The 26,607-nt window shown below is 34.1% G+C and overlaps 1 protein-coding gene and 1 long non-coding RNA gene across 2 annotated transcripts; both read right to left on the reverse strand.

The window, feature by feature from the left end:
• Nucleotides 1–575: 575 nt before the first annotated feature.
• On the reverse strand, nucleotides 576–18,527 carry LOC131640778 (fatty acyl-CoA reductase 1-like). The gene is made up of 12 exons (XM_058911160.1): nucleotides 18,516–18,527; nucleotides 15,812–15,887; nucleotides 15,619–15,722; nucleotides 15,359–15,482; nucleotides 12,985–13,063; nucleotides 12,786–12,886; nucleotides 12,482–12,683; nucleotides 12,242–12,403; nucleotides 1,679–1,760; nucleotides 1,315–1,572; nucleotides 1,113–1,240; nucleotides 576–732 (listed from the first exon to the last, which is right to left on the reverse strand). Exons 1-12 carry the CDS (start codon nucleotides 18,525–18,527, stop codon nucleotides 576–578), a joined length of 1,485 nt encoding a protein of 494 aa, XP_058767143.1.
• Nucleotides 18,528–22,477: 3,950 nt separating this feature from the next.
• LOC131640774 (uncharacterized) lies at nucleotides 22,478–24,933 on the reverse strand. Its single transcript, XR_009295333.1, has 4 exons — nucleotides 24,022–24,933; nucleotides 23,601–23,886; nucleotides 22,813–22,911; nucleotides 22,478–22,695 (listed from the first exon to the last, which is right to left on the reverse strand). It is a non-coding gene; the product is annotated as an uncharacterized LOC131640774 (long non-coding RNA).
• Between the last annotated feature and the right edge of the window lie 1,674 nt (nucleotides 24,934–26,607).

Raw genomic sequence — 26,607 nt, forward strand, 5'->3', positions numbered from 1 at the left:
AAAGTCTTGGCATGAAAAATTCCGACTTGTCTATTAAAGATTGCGCTCATCTATTTGTGTTGCTAGATTCTCTTCTTTTTGTTCAACCAGATAATGAAAGTAGTAGGCAATTTTGTGAAGTGGCGCAACAATAGCGGTTTCTCTGTCAGAGACAACTATGTGTTGTTGAATTCATGGTGTAATTTTGGGCATGTTTTAGATAAAGAACGGGTTTTATAATTTTCTATTCTTTGGAAGACCAAGGTTCCAAACTTCTTATCTGCTGTTGGATGCTTGTTTTAAACAAATTACCAACTAGGAACGGATTAATTAAAAGAGGAATTATGGCCGGTTTTCACCATGCAATCTGTTTCAATTGAAGTCATGAAAGAAAGCTAAAAGAGCATAATTTAAGAAACAATACAGCCATATTCCCAATATTCAATACTTACTCAAAATTTCAGCACTCACACAAAATCAAGAAGTCTTGGGTGGTTTATTCAATACACACACAATTTCAACATATACATTCACTAGTTTTATTCAAATACTACGAGTTCTAAAGTACCAAGAGAAGTAGCCAACTATTTTGAAGATTATTTCATCTGATACTTGACGAGGCCAGGAATGTGTGTATTCATCATATAGTCTGTCCAGTCAATGCTAGTGGGGTCAAAGTTTAATTCCACATTCTCCATCTTAGGATCACCCTTTGTTGCCATCCTCAAAATTTCAGTGTTGGTATCATCAAAGCTGAAATGAAAATAATTATATAATGTTTCATGATTATGAAAAGGGTTAATAGACATTTGCCCCCTGCCATATAGGCGAGATTCGGTTTACCCCCCTATTAATATTTTTTTTTTGGATTGCCCCCTTGAAATATGAAAAGCTCTATGATTTACCCCCCTAAGACCCCCTGTAAACTTGTTTTTTTGATTTACTCCCCTGGTTTTTCACTGTTTTTTACACGCTTAGGAGTACTCTAAAAATACAGGGGATAATCCAAAAAAAAATTAATAGTGGGTAAACCGAATCTCACCTATATGGCAGGAGGGAAAATGTCTATTAACCCTTATGAAAAAGACTACTGTTTTACGGTTTTAAAAAATTGTCATTGAATAATTACTTACACAGACTTAAAATAGACATAAGGTTTGTATAGTGTTCCCAGTCGATGCATCATTCTAATTTGTCTACTTTTCTTATCATAAATATCTTGGAAGCTATTGGGACATATTTTGCTCACCAAATTTAAGACCTTTCGAAAATGTGTCAAATGATTAATTATAAATATAATAATTTGTGACAAATGATGAAATAAATTTACCATACCTTCTGTATGACGATCATATAAATGTTGAAAGCAGCAAAACTATTCACCCGAAATGGATTTGAAACAACTATTGGCTTTCCATTTTGATTTATGCAAGGGTTTTTTGTGAAATATCGATGGCAAAAATTGCGAGTTTCACAATATGTGAGAGGATTCCTTATTGAAGAAGAAACTTGGTAGATGAAATTCTTAGGAGGTTGATTTGAATGTATAAAGATGGATGCAATCACACAATTGATGACCATGTCTGCGGGTATCTGCATAATTGAAGTCATCACATTGTTTAGATTAGATACATTGATTAACTTATTGGAATACACATGCTTATAGAGTACACCCTTAAAATAATACGAATTCACTTACTACATCTAGAATTGTTATGGGGTCCCCAACAAAAGATTTCAGTTTCCCTTGACCGTAGCTATATATCACACTGTCAATAGTTCTGCAAATACAAATGAAGCAATTTGTTATCAAACAATGATTCATATATCAATAAATTGATATCTAATAAAATCTTGGACATTAGTAGAAAAAAATCACGGCCATAACATAAATACTTAGTATTATATGCAATTAGTTCAATTTTATATAAATCACTGGAAAAGTTATTCTAAAATAAAATAAAATTCATAAAATAATTTACTTATAATTAGTCACAAAAAGAAGATGCCATATTAAGATTTAAGTTTTATACATGGTATTTCAAAATTGGTATAGTACTAGACATCATGAAAACTTAAGGGTGATTGCTATTATGTTGTGAACGTTTACTCGTCTTGTGATTTGGTTAAGAAGAGAATATTGTGGAACGAGCTTCTAAGATTGAAGGAGTCTTTTGTTGACGGGGAGTGGATCATAGGAGGGGATTTTAACGCGGTTAAAGATAGAAAGGAGAGGAAAGGGAGAACGGGGGTGGTGAATAATCTTGAAATGGGTTTATTTACGGGGTTCATTAGCAAAAGTTTTTTGGTGGATGTTCCGTGTAAGGGGAAGAATTTCTCGTGGTATAGTGGTGATGGAAAATCAATGAGTAGAATTGATCGTTTCCTTGTGGCGGATAATGTGGTGAGTAGGTGGGGAGTGATCGGGCAATTGATTGGAGAGAGGGATATTTCCGATCATTGTCCTATTTGGCTTGAGGTGGATAACTCGAATTGCGGTCCAAAACCGTTTAGATTCAATAATGAATGGTTTTCTTTTGATTCCTTCTTGACTTTCGTGGAGAATGAGTGGGCGAACATGAAAATTTATGGGAGAGGCGATTTTGTTCTTAAAGAAAAGCTTAGGCTTTTGAAGGATAAATTGAAGGTGTGGAATAGGGAGGTCTTTGGTAGGTATGAGTTATACATGGAAGAAGGTGTTAGGGATTTGAATGGGGTCGATGTTTGTTTGGAGACCATTTCCGAGGATCTTATTGAGGCTAATCTTGATTTAAGGAGGGAGGCGTCTAGTAAGATATGGAGAAACTTGAGAATAAAAGAAAATATGCTCTTACAAAAAGCTAGTTTGAGATGGATGAAAGAGGGGGATGTTAATAGTTGGTTTTTTCACAAGGTAATGAAAGAGAAGAGAAGTTTTAATCATTTGGGTCCTATTGTCACGGAGGAGGGAATGGCGGTTACGGTGGAGGAGGTGGTGAGAGAAACGGTTTTTGAGCATTTTAAAGATAAATTTGTGGAGATGGAGGAGAGTAGACCTTTGTTGGAAGGTGTTGATTTCAAGGGTATTAATGAGGAGGTGGCGGAGAGCCTCAAAAAACCGTTTCTTGAAGAGGAGATAAAGGAGGCGGTGTGGAGTTGTGGGGGTGATAAATGTTCGGGCCCGGATGGGTTTTCTTTTCTTTTTATTAAGAAATGTTGGAATTTAATTAAAGATGATTTTGTGAATTATTTCAAGTACTTCTATTCCGGCAATGTAATCTCGAAGGCTATTTCTTCCTCGTTTTTGTCTTTGATCCCGAAGAAGAGTAACCCGCTATCTCTTGACGATTTTAGACCCATTTGTTTGGTCGGTTGCATGTACAAAGTGGTGGCAAAGCTTTTGGCGGGGAGGTTAAAATGGGTCCTTGATATGGTGATTTCTCCTTGTCAAAATGCTTTTGTGCCCGGTAGATACCTTTTGGATGGAGTGTTGGTGGCTAATGAGGTGGTGGATTATGCGAGGAAGGAAAGAAAAAATTGTGTGTTGTTTAAAGTTGATTTTGAGAAGGCGTACGACAAAGTTAGTTGGAGTTTTTTGAGGTATTTGTTGAAGAGAATGGGATTTGGTAGGAGATGGATGGGTTGGATGGAATTGTTGGTTTTCAATAGTAGCATGTCGGTGCTTGTTAATGGAAGTCCTACGAAGGATTTTGGTGTTTTTAAAGGCTTGAGACAAGGAGATCCTCTCTCTCCTTTTCTCTTTGTTTTGGTGGCGGAAGGTCTCGCGGGGTTGGTGAGGAAATCTATTGAAATTGGGGAATTTGAGAGCTTTAGAATTAAAAACTCTTGTAGGGTGGATATTCTCCAATTTGCGGATGACACTCTTTTGGTGGGGGAAGGATCTTGGAAGCAAATAAGGGCGATAAAGGGGGTGTTAAGAGCTTTTGAGATTGTGTCGGGCCTTGGTATCAATTTTCATAAAAGCAAATTAATTGGCATCAATACAAGGGATTCTTTTTTGGAAGCCGCGGCTTCTTTTCTCTCTTGTAAAGTGGAAGAAAGCAACTTTTATTTTCTTGGTATCCCGGTTGGTTTTGATCCTAGAAAGGAGTTGACTTGGAGGCCTTTGGTGTTGAATTTAAGGAAACGGCTAGGAAGTTGGAAACATCGTTTCTTAAATTTGGGCGGGAGAATTACGCTTTTGAATTCCATTCTCACTTCTTTGGCTATTTTTATGATGTCGTTTTACAAGATGCCTTCGAAAGTGGTGAAAGAAGTTAATAGGATTCAAAGTAATTTCTTATGGGGAGGAATGGAGGAGAGGAGAAAGATACATTGGTTTAGTTGGAGGAATGTGATTCTTCCTTTTGAGAAAGGAGGAATTGGGGTAAAAAATATTACGGTTTTTAATAATGCCTTTCTTTCGAAGTGGAGGTGGAGGATTTTGAATGGGCATGATTCTTTATGGATAAGTGTTTTGAAAGCTAGGTACGGTGACTTAGCTTCTTTGGTGTACGGTAAGTTTGATACAAAAGTTTCTACGCTTTCATCTTCTTCATCTTTTTCTTCTTTATGGTGGAGGGACCTTTTGAAAATAGGGAGGACTTCTTGTCGGGATCCTATTGTTGAAGGATGTAGGTGGGTGGTGAAAAAAGGTTATAACACTCCTTTTTAGGAAGCCAAATGGTGGAGAGGCCTTATTTTGCGTGATAAGTTTCCGATTTTATATGAGGCTTCGTTTTTTAAAGGGGTTTTGGTTGTTACCATGGGAGGGTGGTTAGAGGGTAGATGGAGATGGGGCGATTTTGGGATCACCGCGGGTATGGGGCGGAGAGAAATGTTATGGAGGGGCTTGTTCGGATGAGAGGTGTGTTGGCCGATTTTGGCGGTGTGGGGGAGGGGAGAGATGAGGTCTATTGGGCTTTATCCGAAGATGGTTTTTTCACGGTAGCTTCTTGTTACTCTTTTTTGGGTAGATGATTCATTTCGGATGGGCCGCCGAATAAACATGATGGGGTGTTTGGGCTAGTTTGGAAGGCGGAGGTGCCTTTCAAAATTAAGGCGTTTGGTTGGAGATTTCTTCTCGATAGGATTCCGACTAAGGATTGCTTGGTGTATAGAGGAATTAATATACCGGTAGATACTTTAAAGTGTTGCTTTTGTGGATATGAATTAGAAAGTAGAAACCATTCTTTTTTTGGTTGTTGGGTGGTGAAAGCTATTTGGAATGAGATAGCTCTTTGGGTGGGAAAGGAGGGGGATGTGGAGGAGGGGTGCTTACCGAATTTTATGGAGTGGCATTGTTTCTTCCGGGATAAAAAGGTTAGGAATAGTAAGGCGTATGTCATTTGGTTAGCTACTATATGGGCGATATGGTTGGTCCGTAATGGCGTGTGCTTCCGTGATGAATCTTGGAATTTTAACGACATGGTGTGGAATATAAAGTATATGGTTTGGAAATGGTCCTTTTGCGGGAAAATTACTTACTCCAATTATTCGTTTTATGAGTTTCTAAAAGATCCGCTTCTTTTTCTCTCATAAGTTTATTTGGTTGTAATTTTCCTTTTTTTGTTCGGGTTTTCCCGCTTCTTGTGTAATCGGGTTGGAGAACCCTTAGTTCTCCGTTATTAATATATCTTGCTTACACAAAAAAAAAATATCAAAACATTATTTTAAGTGTGTTTTTCTATCAAGTCTCTTTCTACTTTATCTATTTCTTTTTCGTGCAGATCTTGGGCTTGAAATTTTTTCTATACCAAAAAGTTTATCACTATGTTTTGTACTATTATTTATGTAAATACATATGCATGCATTTTATTTTGCTTTGTTTTTAAAATTATATCAAGAACTTCTTACAATACCGTCAAATGCGCTATTAACAAATAAGAAGAACAACTAACAATACCGAAACCACGAGCATCAAATGAGAATGATACGACTGAACAATGAGGGGGAGTTTAGAGCCGAACTTTGATAAATCAAGTCCAAACCAAATAAATATTTTTACCCTCCACCTCTTTCACGTTGTTGACCTACTATAAAACAATTTATAATTCCGCACTAACCAGATAGACCACACAACGACATTACAAATCATGGCAAAACTTTACTTAAAGTTCCTGGTGTATGCATTTAATTATATGACATCCCATAATATTATCTCTCTCCATTTTTGGGAACTAACATGATGGAGGAGAAAAAAAGGCGAGCAATCTTACATTTATTGGAGGATAAGGGGGGTGGACATGCAACTGTGGATGTGCAAGAGAAGAAATGATAAATTTTAAAACGAATGAAAGACTTAAATCATTTTATGACCTTTAAGATTATTTTTTAAGAAACTTGTAATATGACATGATTTTTGTTGAGATGGATTCTGTAGCTGATACAGTTTGAAAGTTTTTTTTAATGGTTATTTATGATTATATTGAGTTTTTATTATTTTAAATTGCATATGGTCAGAGGAACGGTAGAGTAAAAAAGTGTTGTTAATATATATATATATATATATATATATATATATATATATATATATATATATATATATATATATATATATATATATATATATATATATATATATATATATATATATATATATATATATATATATTTATGTGAAGTAGTTAATACAACAACATATGTGTAAAGCATATAATTGTCAACAAATTATTTACATTGATACATTTTGAAAAAACTACAAAGACTAATTGTTGGCAGAAATCAAATCCTATACCAACAACTAACACCTATCCAACTCAACTACAATATGATATATGAGAACAAAGTATTAAAAATTTATCAAATTTGTATTTTAAAAATTATTTCAAGAGCTACAACAAAAATATTTACTATTATTTTAATTAATTTTTAATTTTCCTTAAAAAGTATTATTTTCTAAAATGGCTTTAACCAATTAATTTGACATTAAAATTACAATAAAAAGACAAGAACTCTCCGTACGATGCGATTTCTGGAGGAGATTTCCCAGTGAACTTTCCGGTAAGCTTCCGCGCGCGTTTGACTGTGCTTTCTCGGTGGAACTTGAAGTGGCTCCTAGAAAGGCATCTTTCACTTTCTCAATTTCAGTTTAAACTCCCTGGCTTTAGGGTTCAGGAACATTGTTGAGGAGGTGTTGAATGATACTGATTTAGGGCTTTTCAAGGATCGCTGGTTTTTGTTTGTTGCGCGGTCTTCTTGTGGTTCGGTGGTTTTCGCTGGGTTTTAGGTTTTGTCCCTCCCTGGTAGTGGTTGCAGAGTAATTTATAGGACGTGCGCTCTAACCTCTCTCTAAAAGGGGTGTGTTTGCTGTGAAAGTCACACCAATGGGAGGAAATGTTTGCTTGCTTGAAGAATCAGATGAGGGGTTTATTCAGGATTTAATTGGAGAGGGGCAGGACTGGTGGAGGAGTTGGTTCAATGATGTCAGGATGTGGGAAAAGGGTATGATCGACGACTGCAGAGAGGTGTGGTTTCGAGTGTATGGCTTACCGGTTCATGCTTGACATTTTGACTTCTTTGTGGCATTGGAAGAATCGTGGGGCACATTCGTCTGTATTGATGAGAGGACTGCAAAAGGTTATGCTTTCGGTGTCGCGAGAATTTTAGTTAAAGTGCAATTGGGGTTTCAGACTCCGGATACTTTTATTGTTAACATTGACGGAAAGTCATTCAAATTAACGGTTAGGGAGAAAGCTTGGGGACACTCTAGCTACATTATAGGTAACTCTAAACCTCTCTCTTTTACTGCTATTACATCCTCCGAATCAGAGGATCTCTGGTGCGATGATAATAGTGTTGGGGACGAAGACTTAGACACGAAAATATCAGGGGATAATATAGAGCAATATACAGGTGACGTAGATATGCAGGAGATTGGGAAGGATAAATGCGACATGAACAAAGAGACGGGTGAGGATTTTTTGGTCCAAGTGCAAAATGAGAAGGTTTATGAGGGATTTTCTGGGCCGTTTGCTCTGTGTATTATGTCTGGGAATTTTGATAACGCTATAATGAAGGTTCGGAATATGTCGAATGCTGTACAGATGGCAAAGAAGGTGGAAACTCAGAATGGGGTCATGAATGTTGCGTGTTCCAACTGCGGTTCGGGTGAGATACACAGCAGGGTGGGATGTTCTATTTCCATAGCAGAGGCTAACGCAAGGGCGAAAGGAAAGAAAAAATTGAGGCTGAAATGTATTAATGACATGGAAGGATTAGGCAAGGGAGGAGGGAGGAAAAAATTAAATTCGGTTAGTGGCTTTCATCACAGGGAAGGAATGGCAAAGCCAAGGGAAATTCTTCCAGGGGTCCCTTAAAGAGGCAATCAGTGAAGAATTTTCCGGTGATGAAGAGTAGTATTAACAGTGGGATTCAATCGGTTTGTTATGGTGATCAAAATGAAGAATTCGATATTTGTAGAAATAAGGAAGACAATGGAGGTTTATGGAGATTGACATTGGTGGTAAGTTTTGTTCGGACATTGTTGCGTTAGGTGTTGTAGAAGAGGAGGGGCGAAGCAAATTAATTAGTATGATTTATATTTTGGAGAAAGAGGGAGGAATAAAGGGGGAACTAAGGAAGGAGATAAAAAAAGGTATGCAATTATTATTGGTTCCATGAATATTAAAGGGGAAGTGAATGCAGTCAAAAGAAGGAGGATTAGTTCGTTGATTATAAAAGGTAATGCAGATGTGTTTATGATCCTAGAAACTAAGGTGGTTAACATGGACGATTCTTTGGCGAAAAGTTTTTGGACTTCTCCGGAGGTGGGGTTTTCTTATTCCAATTCTTTAGGAGGGTCGGGAGGATTACTCATATTATGGAATGATAAAGTGGAGGTCTTGAATAGCTTTAAAGGAGAGGGTTACTTGGGAATAAAAGTTCTGTGCGAGAACAATTTTTATTATGTTGTTAATGTGTACTCGCCTTGTGTTTTGAATAAAAAGATTTCCTTATGGAATGATTTGTTTGAGTTGGAGGAGTCATTCAAGGATAGTGAATGGATTATGGGAGGGGACTTTAACATGATTAAAAATGTTAGAGAAAGGAAGGGGAGAGCGACGATCGTGCATAAAAGTGAAGCGGAGCTTTTTGCGGAATTTGTTGTCTAAAGTTCTTTGGTGGATATTCCTTGCAAAGGGAAAAAAATTTCGTGGTTTAGAGGTGACGGAAAGTCGATGAGTAGAATTGATAGTTTTCTCTTGTCGAGTATCGTTGTGACTAGATGGGATGTGATGGGTCAATTCATCGGTGATATGGATATCTAAGACCATTGTCCTATTTGGATAATGAAGGATCACAAAAATTGGGATCCTAAACCTTTTAGTCTAAAAGTTTTAGATTCAATAATGAATGGTTTCTCTTTGACTCCTTTATTCCTTTTGTGGTAAACCAGTGGAAAAATTTGAAGGTGGAAGGAAAAGGAGATAATGTTTTAAAAGAAAAGCTAAGGCTTTTAAAAGATAAATTAAGAAGTTAGAACTAGGAGGTGTTTGGAAAAATCTATTTGGAGATGGAGGATGGTGTTCGCGATTTGAATTTGGCTGATGAAAGGTTAATTTCCGATGACAACACTAATTTCGAAAGCACTATTGAGTTTAGGAAGGAATTTGAGAATAAAAGAAAATATGCTCTTACAAAAATCAAGATTGAGTTGGATTAAGGAGGGAGACTCTAATAGCGGTTTTTTTCACAAGGTAATGAAACAAAAAAGAAGGAAAAATCATTTAGGCCCGGTTTCTTCTTCGGAAGGATTGGCGGAGTCGGTGGACGAAGTAAGGGAGGCGGTTTTCAAGCAATTCGGGGAAAAATTCATTAAACCGGAAGAAAGTCGACCGTTGTTGGATGGGATTTCTTTCAATTCCTTAAGTTCGAGGAGGCGGAGGAAATTGAGAAACCTTTCCTTGAAAGTGAGATCAAAGAGGCGTGTGGGAGTGTGGTGGGGATAAAAGCCTAGGTCCGGATGGATACTCCTTTCTTTTTATAAAGAAATGTTGGTCTTTTCTTAAAGAAGATTTCTTTGATTTCTTCAATTATTTTTTTGATGGGAGTTCCATATCCAAGGTAATCACTTCTTCTTTCTTGAATTTAATTCCAAAGAAAATAAATCCTTTGGGATTGGATGATTATAGAACCATTTGTTTGGTGGGGTGCATGTACAAAGTGGTTGCTAAGCTTTTGGCGGGGAGACTTAAGAAGGTGTTAAAGTCTATTATTTATTCGTGCCAAAATGCCTTTGTTCCCGGTAGACAATTGCTTGATGGGGTGGTTGTTGCGAATGAAGTGGTTGATTATGCTATAAAGGTTTGTAGTAATCGCACTCTTTTTAAAGTGGACTTCGAAAAGGCGTACGATAAGGTGAGTTGGAGTTTCTTAAGATATATGCTTGAAAGAATGGGCTTTGGGATGACATGGTTGAAGTGGATGGGATTATTGGTGTTTAAAAGCAATATGTCGGTGCTAGTTAATGGGAGTCGAACTAAAGAGTTCAGAGTTTTTAGAGGGTCGAGGCAAGGAGATCCTCTTTCTACTTTCCTTTATGTTTTGGTGGCGGAAGCACTTACGGGCTTAGTGAGAAAATCTATTGAAGTAGGGGATTTTCAAAGTTTTGCTATCAAAGGTTCTAGTCGGGTGCATATCCTTCAATTTGCGGATGATACCTTATTGGTGGGGGATGGTAGTTGGAAGCACATTTGGGCGATTAAGGCGGTTCTTAGGGCTTTTGAACTTGTTTCGGGTCTTGGGATCAACTATCATAAAAATAAATTGATAGGAATTAATGCCAACTATCAATTTTTGGAAGCGGCGTCTCACTTTTTGTCTTGTAAGGTGGAGGATAGCAACTTTTACTTTCTCGGTATTCCAATTGGTTACGATCCTAGGTTGGAATCTACTTGGGACCCTCTCTTGAGCAAGATGAATACTCGGTTGGAAGGATGGACAAATAGTCTTTTAAATTTGGGAGGTAGAATTACTCTTTTGATGTCGGTGCTTAGCTCTCTCTATCTTTACTATGTCATTCTTCAAGATGTCGTTGAAGGTGGTGAAGAAATTTACTAGCATTTAAAGTAAGTTTTTATGGGGGGGGGGGGGGGGGAATGGAGGATAAAAGGAAGATTCATTGGGTTAAGTGGAAGGATTTAACTCTTCCTTTGGAGAAAGGGGGTTTAGGAGTTAAGATTATTGCTTTGTTCAATTTATTTCTTCTTAACAAGTGGAGGTGGCGAATCATACAAGGACAAAATTCTTTTTGGATTAACATTTTGAAAGCCGGTTATGGTGACTTATCTTCTTTCGTGTTTGGTGACGGTAAGGATTGTAAAATCTCTTCTTCTTCTTCTCTCTCTCTTCTTCTTCTTTTTGGTGAAGGGATATTGTGAAAATAAAGTCTTCTTTTCTTTTTGATTCTATTGTTGAAAGTAGTAGATTCATTATTCATAACGGGTTCAACACTCCATTTTGGGAAGCAGAATGGTTGGAAGGGCCTAGCTTGAAAGGGGAGTTTCCGAATTTGTATAAGAATTATAATTTAAAGGGATTTTCGGTGGCGGGCATAGGGGGTGGTCTGAAGGTGAGTGGTTATGGGGAGATCTTGGTTTAAAGTTGGTTGGTAATCATTTAGTGGCGGATATTGTTATGTTGAAGGACCGGTTGGAAGCGTTTCAAGGGTGGAAGCAAGGTAAAGATGCGGTCGATTGGACCGATAAAGCAAGGAAGGAATTTTCGATCGCTTCTTGTTACGATTTTTATGGGAACCTTCATTCTCCATTCGGTCCTCCAAACAAATATGATGAAGCGTACGAGATCTTACGGAAAATGGAAGTGCCGTATAAAATAATAGCTTTTGGGTGGGGACCTTTTTTTGATAAGCTTCCAACGAATGATTGTTTAGTGTATAGAGGTATGTCCTTCTCTGTTGACAACCTTAAGTGCACTTTATGTGGTATTGATTTGGAAAATAGGGACCATTTCTTTTTTAGTTGTTTGGTGGTTAAAAAGGGACCACTTTATGTCCTTCCCAATTATGCTTTTTACGAATTTAGGAAGGATCCACTTTTTTTTTTCTTTCGTAAGGGTAATTGGTGGATAATATTTCTTTTTGCTGGGCTTTCCTGTGTTCCTTTGTAATCAGATTGGAGAACCCTTAGTTCTCCGTTATATATTATTTCTCAATTAAAAAAAAATATTAATTTGATATTAGAATGAGTATATTTATAATAAAACTTAGTCATTAGTACATAAAAATTATTATTTTAAAATTGGTGAGTAAGTGTGAATATACCTTACACCTTCAATCCAACCAGGAAAGGGATCATTGAATGTACTCGTTACCATTGTAGGGCGTATAATGATCAATGGTACATTATCTTTATGATGCACTATAAGCATCTCTCCCATTGCTTTTGTGAATACATATGTGTTTGGCCATCCATGCAAATTTGCTCTATTTTTGCATTTTATATAATTTAAATCAGATCACATAAATATATATTAGAAACACAATAGTAATAATTTGACGAACCTTTCCATTCCATAATATTTCAATGCAAATTTCACGGTATTTTCATCTGCATTCATTGCTTTGAGTTCAGCTCTTTTTTTCTCCAACAAATTCATTTCGTTGTGTATGCATAATTTTGAGGTCTCCTTTAGAGATTTATCCATCTGAAATGCTTTCTCTCTTACAATTCCATCTTCATGCTTAGCATCTCCACACACATATGCTAGAAGTTACAAGGTTTATCTTATATTAGTAATTGATGATTAAAATAAATTAAAGACAAAAAATGAAACTAATCTCTTATTTTAACCATGCAGAACATTACCGGTGGATATGTGCACAAAAGCCTTTAGGTTTTGACAATACTTTGCAAAGTTCAATGCATGTAAAGCTCCTTTTGTATTAACACCCATTGATATATCAAATCTATAGAGAAATGAAATTCTATTATACTAAATGATAGAGATTTATTTGACTAATTATAGTATGTAACTTATCTTATTTTAATGAAAATTATATTTCACCTTTCATCAAAATTGGTAGTTGCAGCAGAATGGACAATAACGTCTATCTCTTCAAACATCTCATTTTTAAGCTTTTCTGTTAGGATGCAAATTCAAGAACCCTAACAAAACTAGTAAAAGTTCTAAAACTATAAGACAAATAAAACTAAGCTAGAAAAATAAAAGATAAAATAAACTTTGATTTCTTTTCATTGATATCCTAAAATGTGTCAAAGACATTACATATATAATGTTCCTAATGGATAATTAACTAAAAGCCCAAAAGTTATTAAAAGCCCAAAATGTCTTAAGAATATTCTAAAAAATATAATAACATCTAATACATCAAAATACTAATAAAACTAATAATGAATTATTCTATTAAGTTCCCTATCATTACCCACCCCTTCAAAAATAACCTTGTCCTCAAGGTTGTAAAAATAATAGTTGAAAGAATTATTCCAGGATCCCATTGTTTGAATGCATCTACATAAAGAGAAAAATTAAGAAATTCTTTGGAAATCTCATATAAAGTATTTTGTATGGATTGTTTCAGCTTTAATGCATAGTTTCCACCAACAACAGGAACAAGGCATGCGGTGTCCACGAAAAAAAATACAAAGCTTTCTTTTCTTGAAGGGGTTTGTAACGTCAATTTTATGTGTGGGGACCACCTTTGCCTAATATTATGGAGAGTGGGATGAATGTGAGATGATATGAAATGGTTAAAATAAAACACATGGCACGCAATGGTTGGATGACTAGTGTTCACGCAGATTGTGCTTTTGCCGGACGGTTGAGATTTATTCTGGTAGGAAATTAAATTTTCTCGGGACAAAGTGGCTCTTAACAACTCATATGGTGGGTGAGTACTGCAAAAATAACAAGTAAAAAATGAAGGATGCTTTGAACTGGATTTGGTCATTTTCCTTCTTAAGAAATTTAAAGGTGATGGTAAAGGTATTGCCAAAAAAATAGTGTATGGTGGTTTCCACGGTGGTTTCAGTGGTGGTAGCTGAGAAGCCCGTGAATTCAAATCCAGATTTTCTACAGCTAATGTTTCTTGTTCATCAACTGGATATTTTGCTGATTTTTTTCCTGGGTTTTCCTCAACAATAACAGGTGTATTGTTTAAAGGGTTGTCAAGGAAAGAATATACCTCTTTAGAATTCAAGTATTCATCTTTTGTTTGTCCGAATGGTGGCGGATCTGGTGGTTCTGGTAACAATGTCGGAGATGTCGTCGAAGGCTGTTTCAAATCTGATAGTTTCGCTGGAGTTGACATGGAAGTTTTCGTCAAAAGTGACACAGAAGATATTAGAGACGTCGGGACTGTGGCCGGAGTCGAGAATGTCGTCGGAGAAAGCACTGGGGTTGTCGTCGGAGCCAACAACGTCACCGGAAGTGTTTTCGGAGAAGACGCCAAAAATGTCGTCTGAAACAATTTCTTTTCTGCAGGGATGATTGTGATCTCAGTTTCTTCCTCGGCAACTCGTTTTTCTGGTGCAGTATCGACAATAATTTTTTTATTTTCTCTGCAGTTTTGAGAAATTGTTTGAGATCTTTGCTTGAAAGATCGAAAAGAGGCTTGGTATTTTTCGTCAATAGCTCTCTTTTCATTCTTATACTTTTCTTCTACTAGATGCAACTTTTGAAAATGTTCTTGAAAATCATTTGCATAAGTTTGAGTTTGCTGTTGAGTGAATGGTTGATTTTTTTTTGGAATTGAAGTGGGTGAATGGTGGGAGTGATATTGATGAGGATTATTGACTGGAATTGGAGTGAATGAATGGTGGGTGTAATCCGGGTAAGGAGTATTGACAGGATTGGGCATGTTTGGGTGGTAGATAGGGTTATGCAAATGTGGTGAATATCCATGATTTAAATATAAATTAGGTGATGAAGATGCAACCTGGGTGTAACAAGATGTAAAAGTTTCCCATGGAAAAGATGGAAATGAGGGATTGATAGGAGATGTAAAAGAGGGGTTTGTGGAATATGTTGGAGGAATGCTCCATTGATGAAATGAGGGTGTGAAGTTGGAATATTCCATGGGAGAGATTGAGTGCAAGAATGAAAGCACCAATGTTAGGATGCAAATTCAAGAACCCTAACAAAGCTAGTAAAAGCTCTAAAACTATAAGACAAATAAAACTAAGCTAGAAAAATAAAAGATAAAATAAACTTTGATTTCTTTTCATTGATATCCTAAAATGTGTCAAAGACACTACATATATAATGTTCCTAATGGATAATTAACTAAAAGCCCAAAAGCTATTAAAAGCCCAAAATGTCTTAAGAATATTCTAAAAAATATAATAACATCTAATACATCAAAATACTAATAAAACTAATAATGAATTATTCTATTAAGTTCCCTATCATTTTCATCTTAATTTTATTCCTAAATTTTCAATACCAACATCTCCTGCAATTGCTACAACCTTCTTTGACACGAAAGAATCAAAATCTTCACCCAACTCGCCACGTAGTACTTGAAATAAATCAATTTCAAAAATCTGGTTTGTGACAATTACATAAATTTTAGTAAAAAAACAAATATTATGTTTGTTCATTTTTAATAGTTTTTATTTTTTATTTTATTTTTAATGGAATTATTTTTTTAATCTATATTATACTATAAATGATATGAACCTCATTTTGCAAGCGATTTGCAGCTAAATCAGAGTTTGAAGCTCTTAGGAGTAGATACAATTTTTTTATCTCAGGCTGGATCCTTAGTATCTTTTCAATAAAAACTGCACATAAAGATGAATTAAAAAATAATAATATATAGTGAAATATATTCTAATGATTTAACATTATTACAAAAATGATTATATATTACCTTTTGCCAAGAAACCAGTTGGGCCAGTAACTAAAATAGTTTTTCCCTTGAAGAAGTCTTGAATGTTACTAGAGCTCTTTCGAGAAAAGAAAAGAAATGATATTGATCAAGTTATGATTTGGTAATGCTTATTGCATGCCAAGTATCTCATTTATAGCATAGCGAGTACATTAGAAGTATGTCAGTAGCAACATAAGTAGTTGGGGATACTACAAATATACATATATCAAGGCAATGCTAACCTGTGTCCTAGGGGCTCTCGTTAAGACTTATTAATTACATCATGGATCCATTAATAATTATTAAAAAGAGAACTTATTATTAAAAGTGTTATTTATGATTGTTATAAAAATGGTGTTATTTAAGACCACAAATTGAAATTTTTAGAAACCGTTGCGTAATATTACTCAACCTTTCCATTTTCATTTACTCTTATTATATTTGCATATTTAATTCTTAATTGCCTACTGACTTTTTAATTTAAAAAAACATTACGTTTTCGTTTTATATGTACTTTAAAAAATGATATTGTAGATAAAGTGTTTTTTTTCTTCTATTTTTTATTTATTCTATCAAAACATTTAAATATTTAAATTTGATATAAATTTTTATTTCTAGTTATTATTTTTTCTTACAATATTTTATTGTTAATTTTTTGTGAGTTTTTCAATGTTTTTTGTTTAGTTTATTTTATTTATATTTAAGTAAAGTTATAATATTTAAACTCTAAATTTCATTTAATTTTATGTGTACCAATTATGCAGTGTATGAAAGAAAAATTCAGGTAATAATTAAATATAGAGTGAAGATCCATTTTGGTCCCTCACAAAAATCACACAACCCAAATTAGTCCCTTACAATAAAAAGGACTCGATTTAATCCCTTACAAAATTTAACCGGACCGTATTAGTCCTTATGTTAAAAATTTTATCAAATTGGTTTTTTATATTTTTAAACCGTGACTGGACTGCCACGTTGGCTTTTATTTTTTATTTTCATTTTTTAAATACTATATTAATTTTTAATTGTAATTTTATTTTTAAACAATTCTGATTTAATAATATCAAGGCAAAATTGTTTTTATAAGGAATTCAACCCAATACTATTAAACAATATCTTAAGTCTTTACTACTAGGCCAATATGCATTCATGAAAAATAATTTCCAAGATTTTAATAATATTAAATAATTATGAATTTAAAACAAAAATTATATATTTTATATCTATGGGGTTTCGATCCTCTTTGATTTACTAATTTCAAATAATACACCAATTTAAAAATAAAATTTATTAAATATAAACCTCGATATATTTAATCAATTAGAAATAAATTAAATTATATGTAATTAAAATTATTTAAATCAAATAATCAATTAGTTTTTAAAATTATTTAGTTAATACAATAAACAGTAATTAATTAATTTAATATTAATTCAATTAAATATTTATTTATTTATTTTTATTTGATTAATTTTATTTAGGATTTATATTTTAGTAATTTTATTTTTAAATTTTGTATTATTTAAAATTAGTAAATACTTATTTTTTTTATTTGAAATAAGTAAATATTTGTTTGAATTATTAACTTAAGTATTCATTATTAATAATATTAACAATATAAATTAACTTGTCTAGTTGTAAAGTGAATATCATTTAATTTGAACGGATTTGAATTTGAGACCCCGTTGATACAAATTTTAACTTTTTTTGTTTTAAATTCTATATTATTTAATATTTCTAAAAATTATAAGAATTATTTGTCATGAATATACATTGGACTAGTGGTAAGGACATAAAATATTGGTTAAAGGTCATTGGTTCAATTCCATATAAAAAATAAGTTTGGCTTGTTTGATATTATTAATTCAGAATTGTTTAAAAATGAAATTATAATTAAAAATTAATTTAGTATTTAAAAAATGAAAAATAAAAAATAAAACTCAACGTGGCAGTCCAGTCACGGTTTAAAAGTATGAAAAAAACCGATTTAGTAAAAATATTAACATAAGGACTAATATGGTCCGGTTAAATTTTGTAAGGGATTAAATCGAGTCCTTATTTTTGTGAGGGACTAATTTGGATTGTGTGATTTTTGTGAGGGATCAAAATAGGTCTTCACTCTTAAATATATTTAATGTACTATTTACTTTTAAAAAATCAAAATATAATTAAATTTCATTTAATGTTCCTTATCCAGTGCCCCATCCAGTGCCCCTGGGGCACTGGTTAGCAGGACCCATATATGAATAACTACACAGATTAAAAAGAAAACTGACTAAATATATGAATAACTACCCTGAATTCTATTTTTTAACGATATTAGAAGGCATGTCACACTTTTCCTCTCGGTTACTTCTCATGTCTTCGGTAATAGATGTAGTCTATTTAATTATAAATCTTTTATTTTTAATTTTAAGTGAAGATCTATTTTAGTGTCTCATAATTATTGCAGAGATCAGATTAGTCTCTGAGAAAAAAAGTCCCTATTAAATCTCTTACAAAATTTAGTCGAGACATATTAGTACCTTTTTCTTACTTTTGCACCGTTACTGGACTATCAGTGAAGATCCGTTTTAGTCCCTCACAAAAAACGAAGAGTCCAAATTAGTCCTGAGAAAAAAAGTCCTTATTTAATCTCTTACAAAATTTAAGTGAGTCATGTTAGTCTTATTGCAAAATACCCTTTTTCATCCCTTAACTTTACTTCGGGGTCCATTTTGGTCCCTAATGTAAGGGAAAGGAAGAGGAACAATTCAACAAGCTAAAAAATTCGAAAAAGGTCAGAAAGAAGATGAGGGAAATCTTTCGTCGAAGGTGGAAAATTTTATTTACCTAGCGGAAGTATGTGCTCTAACAAGGCACGAGTTCTCTCTTCCATAATGAGGTTCTAACTCTTATTTTGCCAGAAAGAATTTTCAGTCTGGGGTCTTACCTTTGACTTGTGAGTCTTTAACTCATTCGGATGTTAGAAAATACAATTCTAGGATAACTAATGGTGTTTTGAGTAAGGCTTCGATTGGTCTGTGGAATTCAATGAACAAATATGGAATCTCAAATATTTCAAACGTGTTTGATCCTATCAGTAAATTAGGGGAGATGGAAAACCGTGACAAAAAAGGGGAGGCGGAATCGAAGGGGATGATTTTTAAATGTAATCAATGATCATTTTATCTCTAAACATGAGAGGGGGAGGAATGAGGGCTAAAAGGAAAAGAGTGGGATTCCATATTCAAAAAGGTGAAGCTGATATTTGTTTCTTACAAGACACAAAGTTGAGATGTTTGGACAGCAACGTCGTTAGAGAATTGTGGGGAGATGACAAAGTTGAATGGTCTTGTTTGGATGCGGTTGGGGCGTCGGGAGGCATTTTAACTATGTGGAAAAATGATTATTTTACTCTTGTCTATAGCTTTAGAGGTGAAGGCTTTCTTGGTCTTTACGTCGAAAAAGGTGGCAAATTGATCTATTTTGTTAATGTTTGCGCATCTTGCATTGTGATATAAACATTAGAAGGAAAACTTGGAAGAGGAATCTTGAGATTAAGAAGAATAATCCTTTCGCATCTTGGTGTCGAGGGGATTTCAACTCCATTTCTTCTTTAGAGGAAAGCGTTGGCATATCCAACATAAGCTACAGAAAAGAATTGGAAGATTTCAAGGGTTTCATTGAGGAGTTGGAGGTGGTGGATGTTCCAACTATAGGAGGAAAATTTATTTGGTTCAATAGCAATGGCAAATCTATGATTCGCATTGATAGATTTCTTCTTTCGGAAATCTTTATTGATGATTGGAAAGTGGATGGTCAAAATATAAGAGAATGGGACATTTCTGATCATGCTCTGATTTGGTTAAAAGACAACAGAAAAGATTGGGGATCAAAACTATTTAAATTCAATAACTTTTGGTTCAATCATGAAGATTTCTCTTCATTTGTGACTAAAGAGTGGTCTAATATTCATTTCAAGGGGAGAGGTGATTTTTGCTTGGTTGAGAAGTTGAAGGTTCTTAAGGGTCGGATTTCTTGGTGGAACAAAGTAGTTTATGGCTAGATAGATCTCAACATTGAGAAAGTCGGAGAGGAGATGCATCTTTTAGATAACTTGTTTGTTCATTTTGCAGGTAACGTTCAGGACGAGGTGGTTTTGAAGAGAACAAAAGCGGTGGCAGATTTTTGGGATAATCTGAGCAAAAAGGAAGGATTGCTTCGATTAAAATCAAGACAACTTTGGTTAACCGAAGGAGATAACAATACTCATTTCTTTCACAACTCTTTAAGGGATAGAAGAAGGAGAAACAAGATGTGCTCTCTTGGATCTAGTAGGGGTAGATTGGAAGAAGTTCACGATATTAAAGAGTGTGTTTTTTATCATTTCAAAAGGTTTTTCAAGGAGGAAGTGGAGTGTAGAACGGAGCCAATTGGGATTAGCTTAAATTTCGTTGTCAGTAGAAGATTCTACGGAGATGGAGAGGCCTTTCACGAAGGAGGAAGTGAAGGATGCTATTTGGTCGTGCGACGGGACCAAAATCCCGGGACCGGATGAATTCTCTTTAGAATTCTTTAAAAGGTTTTGGTCTTTGCTAAAAGGTGACGTCATGCTTCTTTGTAACGATTTTCAAACAAAAGGTATTTTAGTGAAATCAATCACTTCTTCTTTCTTAACCCTAATTCCAAAGAACAAAACTCTACAAGATTTTATCGGAGTACTGTCCAATTTGTTTGGTGGGGAGCATTTACAAAATTATTGCAAAACTCTTAACCGCTAGAATCAAAGCTATCATTGGGAAATTGGTGTCTCCTAACCAAACCGCTTTTGTCCCGGGGAGGAAAACATGATGGATGGAGTTTTGATGGTGAATGATATTCTTGATTGGGCAAAGAGAAAGAAAAGAGTTGCCTTTTTCTAAAAGTAGACTTGGAAAAGGCATACGACTCCGTCTCTTCGAACTTCCTTAGGTTCGTTATGAAGAGAATGGGATTTGGTAAGAGGTGGATGAAATGGATAGAAGCTTGTGTTTTTACTAGTCATATGTTCGTTTTGGTCAATGGAATTGTTACGAAAGACTTTTCGGATCGAAGAGGTTTGCGCCAAGGTGACCCGTTGTCTCCCTTCCTTTTTGTTCTAGTCATGGAGGGATTAACCGCTTTGGTTAAAAAGTCGGTGGAAGAATAAGGAGATTTCAAACCTTTCAAGTTTGGAGAAGAGGATCATGTGGACATTCTTCAATTTGCGGATGACACTGTTATTCTAGGTGAACCTTCTTGTGACAACCTTTGGAACATGAAAGTGTTATTGAAAGGCTTCGAGCTTGTTTTGGGTTTGAAAATCAACTTCTCAAAAAGTAATATCTTAGAAGTGCATGTGGGGGATTGGCTCATGAATATGGCAACTTCTTTTCTCTTTTGCAAGAAAGGAACGATCCTTTCAAATTATTAGGAATATTGGTTGGTATATGCCCTAGAATAAAGAAGGCTTGGAAGGAGGTTCTAAACAATATAAAAGATAGATTATTTGTTTGGAAGGGTAGGAATATTTCCATAGGTAGAAGAGTGACTTTAATCAACGCCGTTCTTAATGCCATATTGACTTTCACTTTATCTTTCTATAAAGCCCCGTCAAAGATCATTCAACAGATAAGAGGGATTTATAATTCACGTGACTAATTATAGTATTTAACTTATCTTATTTTTATGAAAATTATATTTCACTTTTCATCAAATTTGGTAGTTGCAGTAGAATCACTAGTGCAGAAAATAGTTTTTACATCGGGTAAAAAGTACATTTTACATCGGGTCTGGGTCCGATGTAAATCCAAGCGATGTAGTAAATCTGAGACATTTTACATCGGTCCAAAACCCGATGTGAAAAATACACATACTACATCGGTTGAATGTTATGTCTGATGTGAAAAAAATTCAAATATTTTTTTAAAAAAATATATGCCATATTTTACATCGGTTTTACCATTTACCCGATTTAATATATATGTTTTTGCATCTATTCCGTCAATGGCCCGGTGTAATATGTTCTTTACTTTTTAACGAATTTAAGGTATTTTTCCTGTAATTTTTTTTACCTAATTTTTCATATTTTTTCAAAACCACACAAACCACAAAGAAAGAGTTTATATTTTTCCGGAAGAGAGTTTACCTATTGACAAGTTGGAGCTTAAGAAGTGTGCTTACAAGATGAAATATGTTGAGATGTATTAGTCTATGTAAGTTATGTTTAGGAATGAGCTTTCTCATAAGCATTTCTCAAAGTTGACAAGTGAATGCTGTTTCAAATTATAGTAATCAATCAGTTTTTTTTTTCTTTTTCTTTTTCAATATCACTATAATTTGTCCAAAAAAAAAAAGTTTCTAAATAAGGTACCAAGTATTTCACTATCAACATACAATGGTAAGTGCGAATTCTCAATAAATAGGTGGATCAGGATTGAACTTCACAGATTCTTTCCAGATGAGTTCTCCTTGATATCTTGTTCAGTGAAAGACGGTTTCTCAAAATCAAAATTGGAAGGTTTAGAGCAAACATGTTCCACTTTAATATCATGGAGCGGCGCCAAGTATTGGTGGCTCAGAGCCTCATCAACTGCAACGAAGTAATGTTCCGTCAATAAAAGTATAGACACGAAGAATCCAAAGTTTATAAAAGACTACCGAAAATATACTGTCAAGAGAAGAATTGTTATAATCTATACCTGTAATGCATCTGTTCGGATCAAAAACAAGCATTCTCTCTAATAAATCAATTGCACCAGGAGACATGTTGGAAACCTGGCAGCAAATTGTTGTCTTGGATATTGAGGAAGTTTTCTTACATATCTACGAGCATTATCACTTCGTAGAAATCCAAGGCTGGTGTCATCGGGCGAACCTATGAGCTTTTTAAAATCAATGAAATTTTGTCAAACTTAAATCTTTTTTCGACCAAGTCTGAAAATGATCAAAGACTATGACATGATCTGCAACATATAAAGCAAAATGCATGACCTATATACCTCTGTGATCAATCTGAGCTGATGAACATAATTTGTCCCATGAAATAGGTCTTGTCACGATTTTGTCGAGGATGCAACCAACAGACCATATATCAATGGCTGCAGTATATTCACAACAATTAAGAAGCAATTCTGGAGCTCACTTTATAAGTCTTCATTTAAAAATTTGGAATCAAAGCTAGGCTCATGTATAATAATAGTAGAAGCTCACTTTAAACTATTGACAAATTATTGAAATGAAAATCATACAAAACATAAGCGAATAAGATGAAATGAAAAAACTGGACCATAACAATATTATATTAACTAACTAATTAATCTACTTAAAGATTATATTCTCACATCAATACAAAGCAGTTGATGATAAGTATTTCAATCCCAAATGCACATACAAACTCATTTATGTAGGAACCCGTGAATTTTTAACAAATTAAGTAACATGAAAAAATTTACAATTCATTTTCAAATCACAATGATCTTTTTCAAACATACTAGTACCTTGGTTTTATAGCTAGGTTTAAATTCTAATTTTAGAAAATTGAATCACAAATCACCCAAACCTATAATTGTGAAATAAAAGGTAATGCATGAACAAAGAATCAATGGAACTAACTATCTGAAAAAAGAGAATAACATATCAATTTTTCAATGTACATATGCAATCAACCACTAATTAACAATGATCTATAAGCCAGTAGTACTAGTAACTAGAACAAGTATAAAATAAGTAACATAATAAACATAACAAATAAGTTGCATTTGAGTCTAAAGTTTAAGTCAAATAGTACCTGCTACATTAACATCCTCGCATTAGAAACAAGGTAATACTGAACTCTCAATGTAGACTTCGCAATCAATCCAATTATGAATTATCAGTATTTGGAATCATTTGAATCTTAACAGCACCATTTTTGAAATCACAAAGGGCCAAATTCGTTAACTTCTCCATCAACACTTGGTCATCCTCAAATGGATTATTTGATGCAGGTTGGTATCCATTAACTCATAAACAATGTAAACATCATTGAAATTGTTTGTCTGTGGAGGCCGTATAATGTCCTTAAGGACTATCACCTGTATTGGAGACGTAATCGGTAAGTAAAATGTCTTGTATGAAAATCAATTCTAATAAAGACAACAAAATTGAAATCCAATCACGAAACTGACGAGTAAGACAATCATTCAAATCAAAAAGGTTTATCAAATTACATTTTCATGATCCATGTGTCGTAGAAGTTTAATCTCTCGTAAGGTCCTTTTGGCATCGATTCTGCTGTCAAACACATTGCCAACCTTCTTAATAGCAACTTCTTCGTGTGTCTCCGCATTTACAGCACCACTGAAGGAAAATGAAAAAACAATATGTATTTCACATTGTTTATAACAGAATCTAAACCCACGCGAAAAAGAAAAAAAAACAATTCAACATATACATATTATCTCGAGTTTAACGAGTCCGAAAATCCTTTGGATTGTGTTCTTTACCATGTCAAATTCTAAATCACCTGACAATCAACAATTTCAAAAACTAATAGAATCATGCAATAAAATCACTTCGGAGAAATCCAAGGCTGGTGTCATCAGGCGAACCTACGAGCTTTTTAAAATCAAAGAAAATTTGTCAAACAAACTAGTTGCACACACACAAGCATGGTAGACAAACAAACATGGTAGAAAAACAAACCTGGAAACTTGACACTTTTCAATTGCGTATTTTCTTCATAAATCAAAACCTGGTACAATTTCCAGTGGAGTGAGACGACTATCAGCATAAATCGAGAATGAGAGACAAAGGGGGTGAAATTAGGTTTTGAAATAGCAACCTAGAAATAAGTTAAGGGGAAATAGTGAAAACTATACTGGTAGAAAAAAGGGTGGTGACGGCCAAGATGGGTGGTCATCGAACGGAGGATGGATGGTCGCAAACGGAGGAGGTTGCAAACGGAGAATGGGTTGTGTTCGGAGAAGATCGCGAACGGAGGAGGTTGCGAACGGATGATGGGTGGTCGGAGGAGGAGGCCGCGAACGGATGATGAGTGGTCGTCGGAGAGGGTCTCGAACGCTTTCAGCAGAAGAAATAGCACTTTAGGCTGAAGAAGAAGAAGAAATGATTTTCGTGTTTGTAAGGAGCGTAGGGTTTTAGGGAAAAATAATGGAGACATTTCCCATCGGTTATTTAACGGACTGATGTAAACGCCCATGATTGTGAGACATTTCCCAACGGTTATTTAACCAACTGATGTAAAGGCCCGTGATTGTAAGACATTTTCCATCGGTTATTTAATGGACCGATGTAAAATCCCTTATAATAAAATTTCACTTTATTTACGAAACTGCCACCGCGTTATTTTTTCCATCGGTGGAAATAAATGTCCGATGTAAAATCTCTAAATCAAATATTTTTCACATCAAATTATTATAAAATCTGATGTAAAATCCTTTGACAAATAGTTTTTACATCAGATATCTTGATACCTGATGTAAACTCCTGTAAACAAATGTATTATTTTTAGTAGTGAATGGACAATAACGTCTATCTCTTCAAACATCTTATTTTTAAGCTTTTCATCTTTTATTCCTAAATTTTCAATACCAACATCTCCTGCAATTGCTACAACCTTCTTTGATATGAAAGAATCAAAATCTTCACCCAACTCGTCATGTAGTACTCGAAATAAATTAATTTCAGAAATCTGATATGTAAGGATTACATAAATTTTAGTAAGAAAACAAATAATATGTCTGTTCATTTTTAATAGTTTTTTTAGTTTTATATTTTAATGGAATTATTTGTTTTAAATCTATATTAATTATACTATAAATGATATGAACCTCATTTTGCAAGCGATTTGCAGCCAAATCAGAATTTGAAGCTCTTAGGAGTAGATACAATTTTTTTATCTCGGGTTGGATCCTTGTTATCTTTTCAATAAAAGCTGCACATAAAGATATAATAAAGATAATGCTAATATATAGTGAAATATATTTTAATGATTTAATATTATTACAAAAATGATTATATATTACCTTTTGCCAAGAAACAAGTTGCGCCAGTAACTAAAATAGTTTTTCCCACGAAGAAGTAACTAAAATTTATTTAATGCTTTTTATCCACTGTCCGGAACACTGGTTAGCAGGACAGCTCTAATGTGTCGAATGTTGTGAATGTGAATAGGAGTTAAAAATTGAAAATGAATAAGATTGCAGATATATGAATGCTAAAATGATATTAATGTGAATGGGACAATAGTAGTTGGGGATACTAGACATTTGTTACACGATATATGACAATTGCAGCTTATATTTTATTTCTCTTTTTATTTTATTCTATTGCTTCAATTATCTTAACAATCCAGAGGAATGATTATTCATTTTTGTTGATTAAAACATTTGTTCTTTAAATTTAGTCATAATCTTACGTATTTGTGGTATCTCAAACTCGCAAATAGTAATTTCTTGAATGGATTGCAAGATAAAAATACATTTAAAATTTTTTAATTAATTTTAAAAATTTTAAGATTTTATGTTGTTTTTTTATTGATATTATTGTTGTTGTTGTCGTCGTCTGAGGCAAATCTTACGAGGAGCGGGAAGATGTCACAGCACCTCTCAAAATATTGACTTTTTCTTTTTTATATACTGTAGCACTCTCTCTGAAGATATTTTGCAAAAGAAGTTACTTAGGGTGTGTTTGGATTGGCGGTGAACGGAATTGATTCTAGCAGAATTGAGTTTGGTAGAATTGATTTTAACAAAATTGAGTTTAGTAGAATTGATTTATGTTTGGAAACATTT

This window comes from Vicia villosa, unplaced genomic scaffold, assembly GCF_029867415.1.
Source record: "Vicia villosa cultivar HV-30 ecotype Madison, WI unplaced genomic scaffold, Vvil1.0 ctg.003308F_1_1, whole genome shotgun sequence".
Taxonomy (NCBI): Eukaryota; Viridiplantae; Streptophyta; class Magnoliopsida; order Fabales; family Fabaceae; genus Vicia; species Vicia villosa.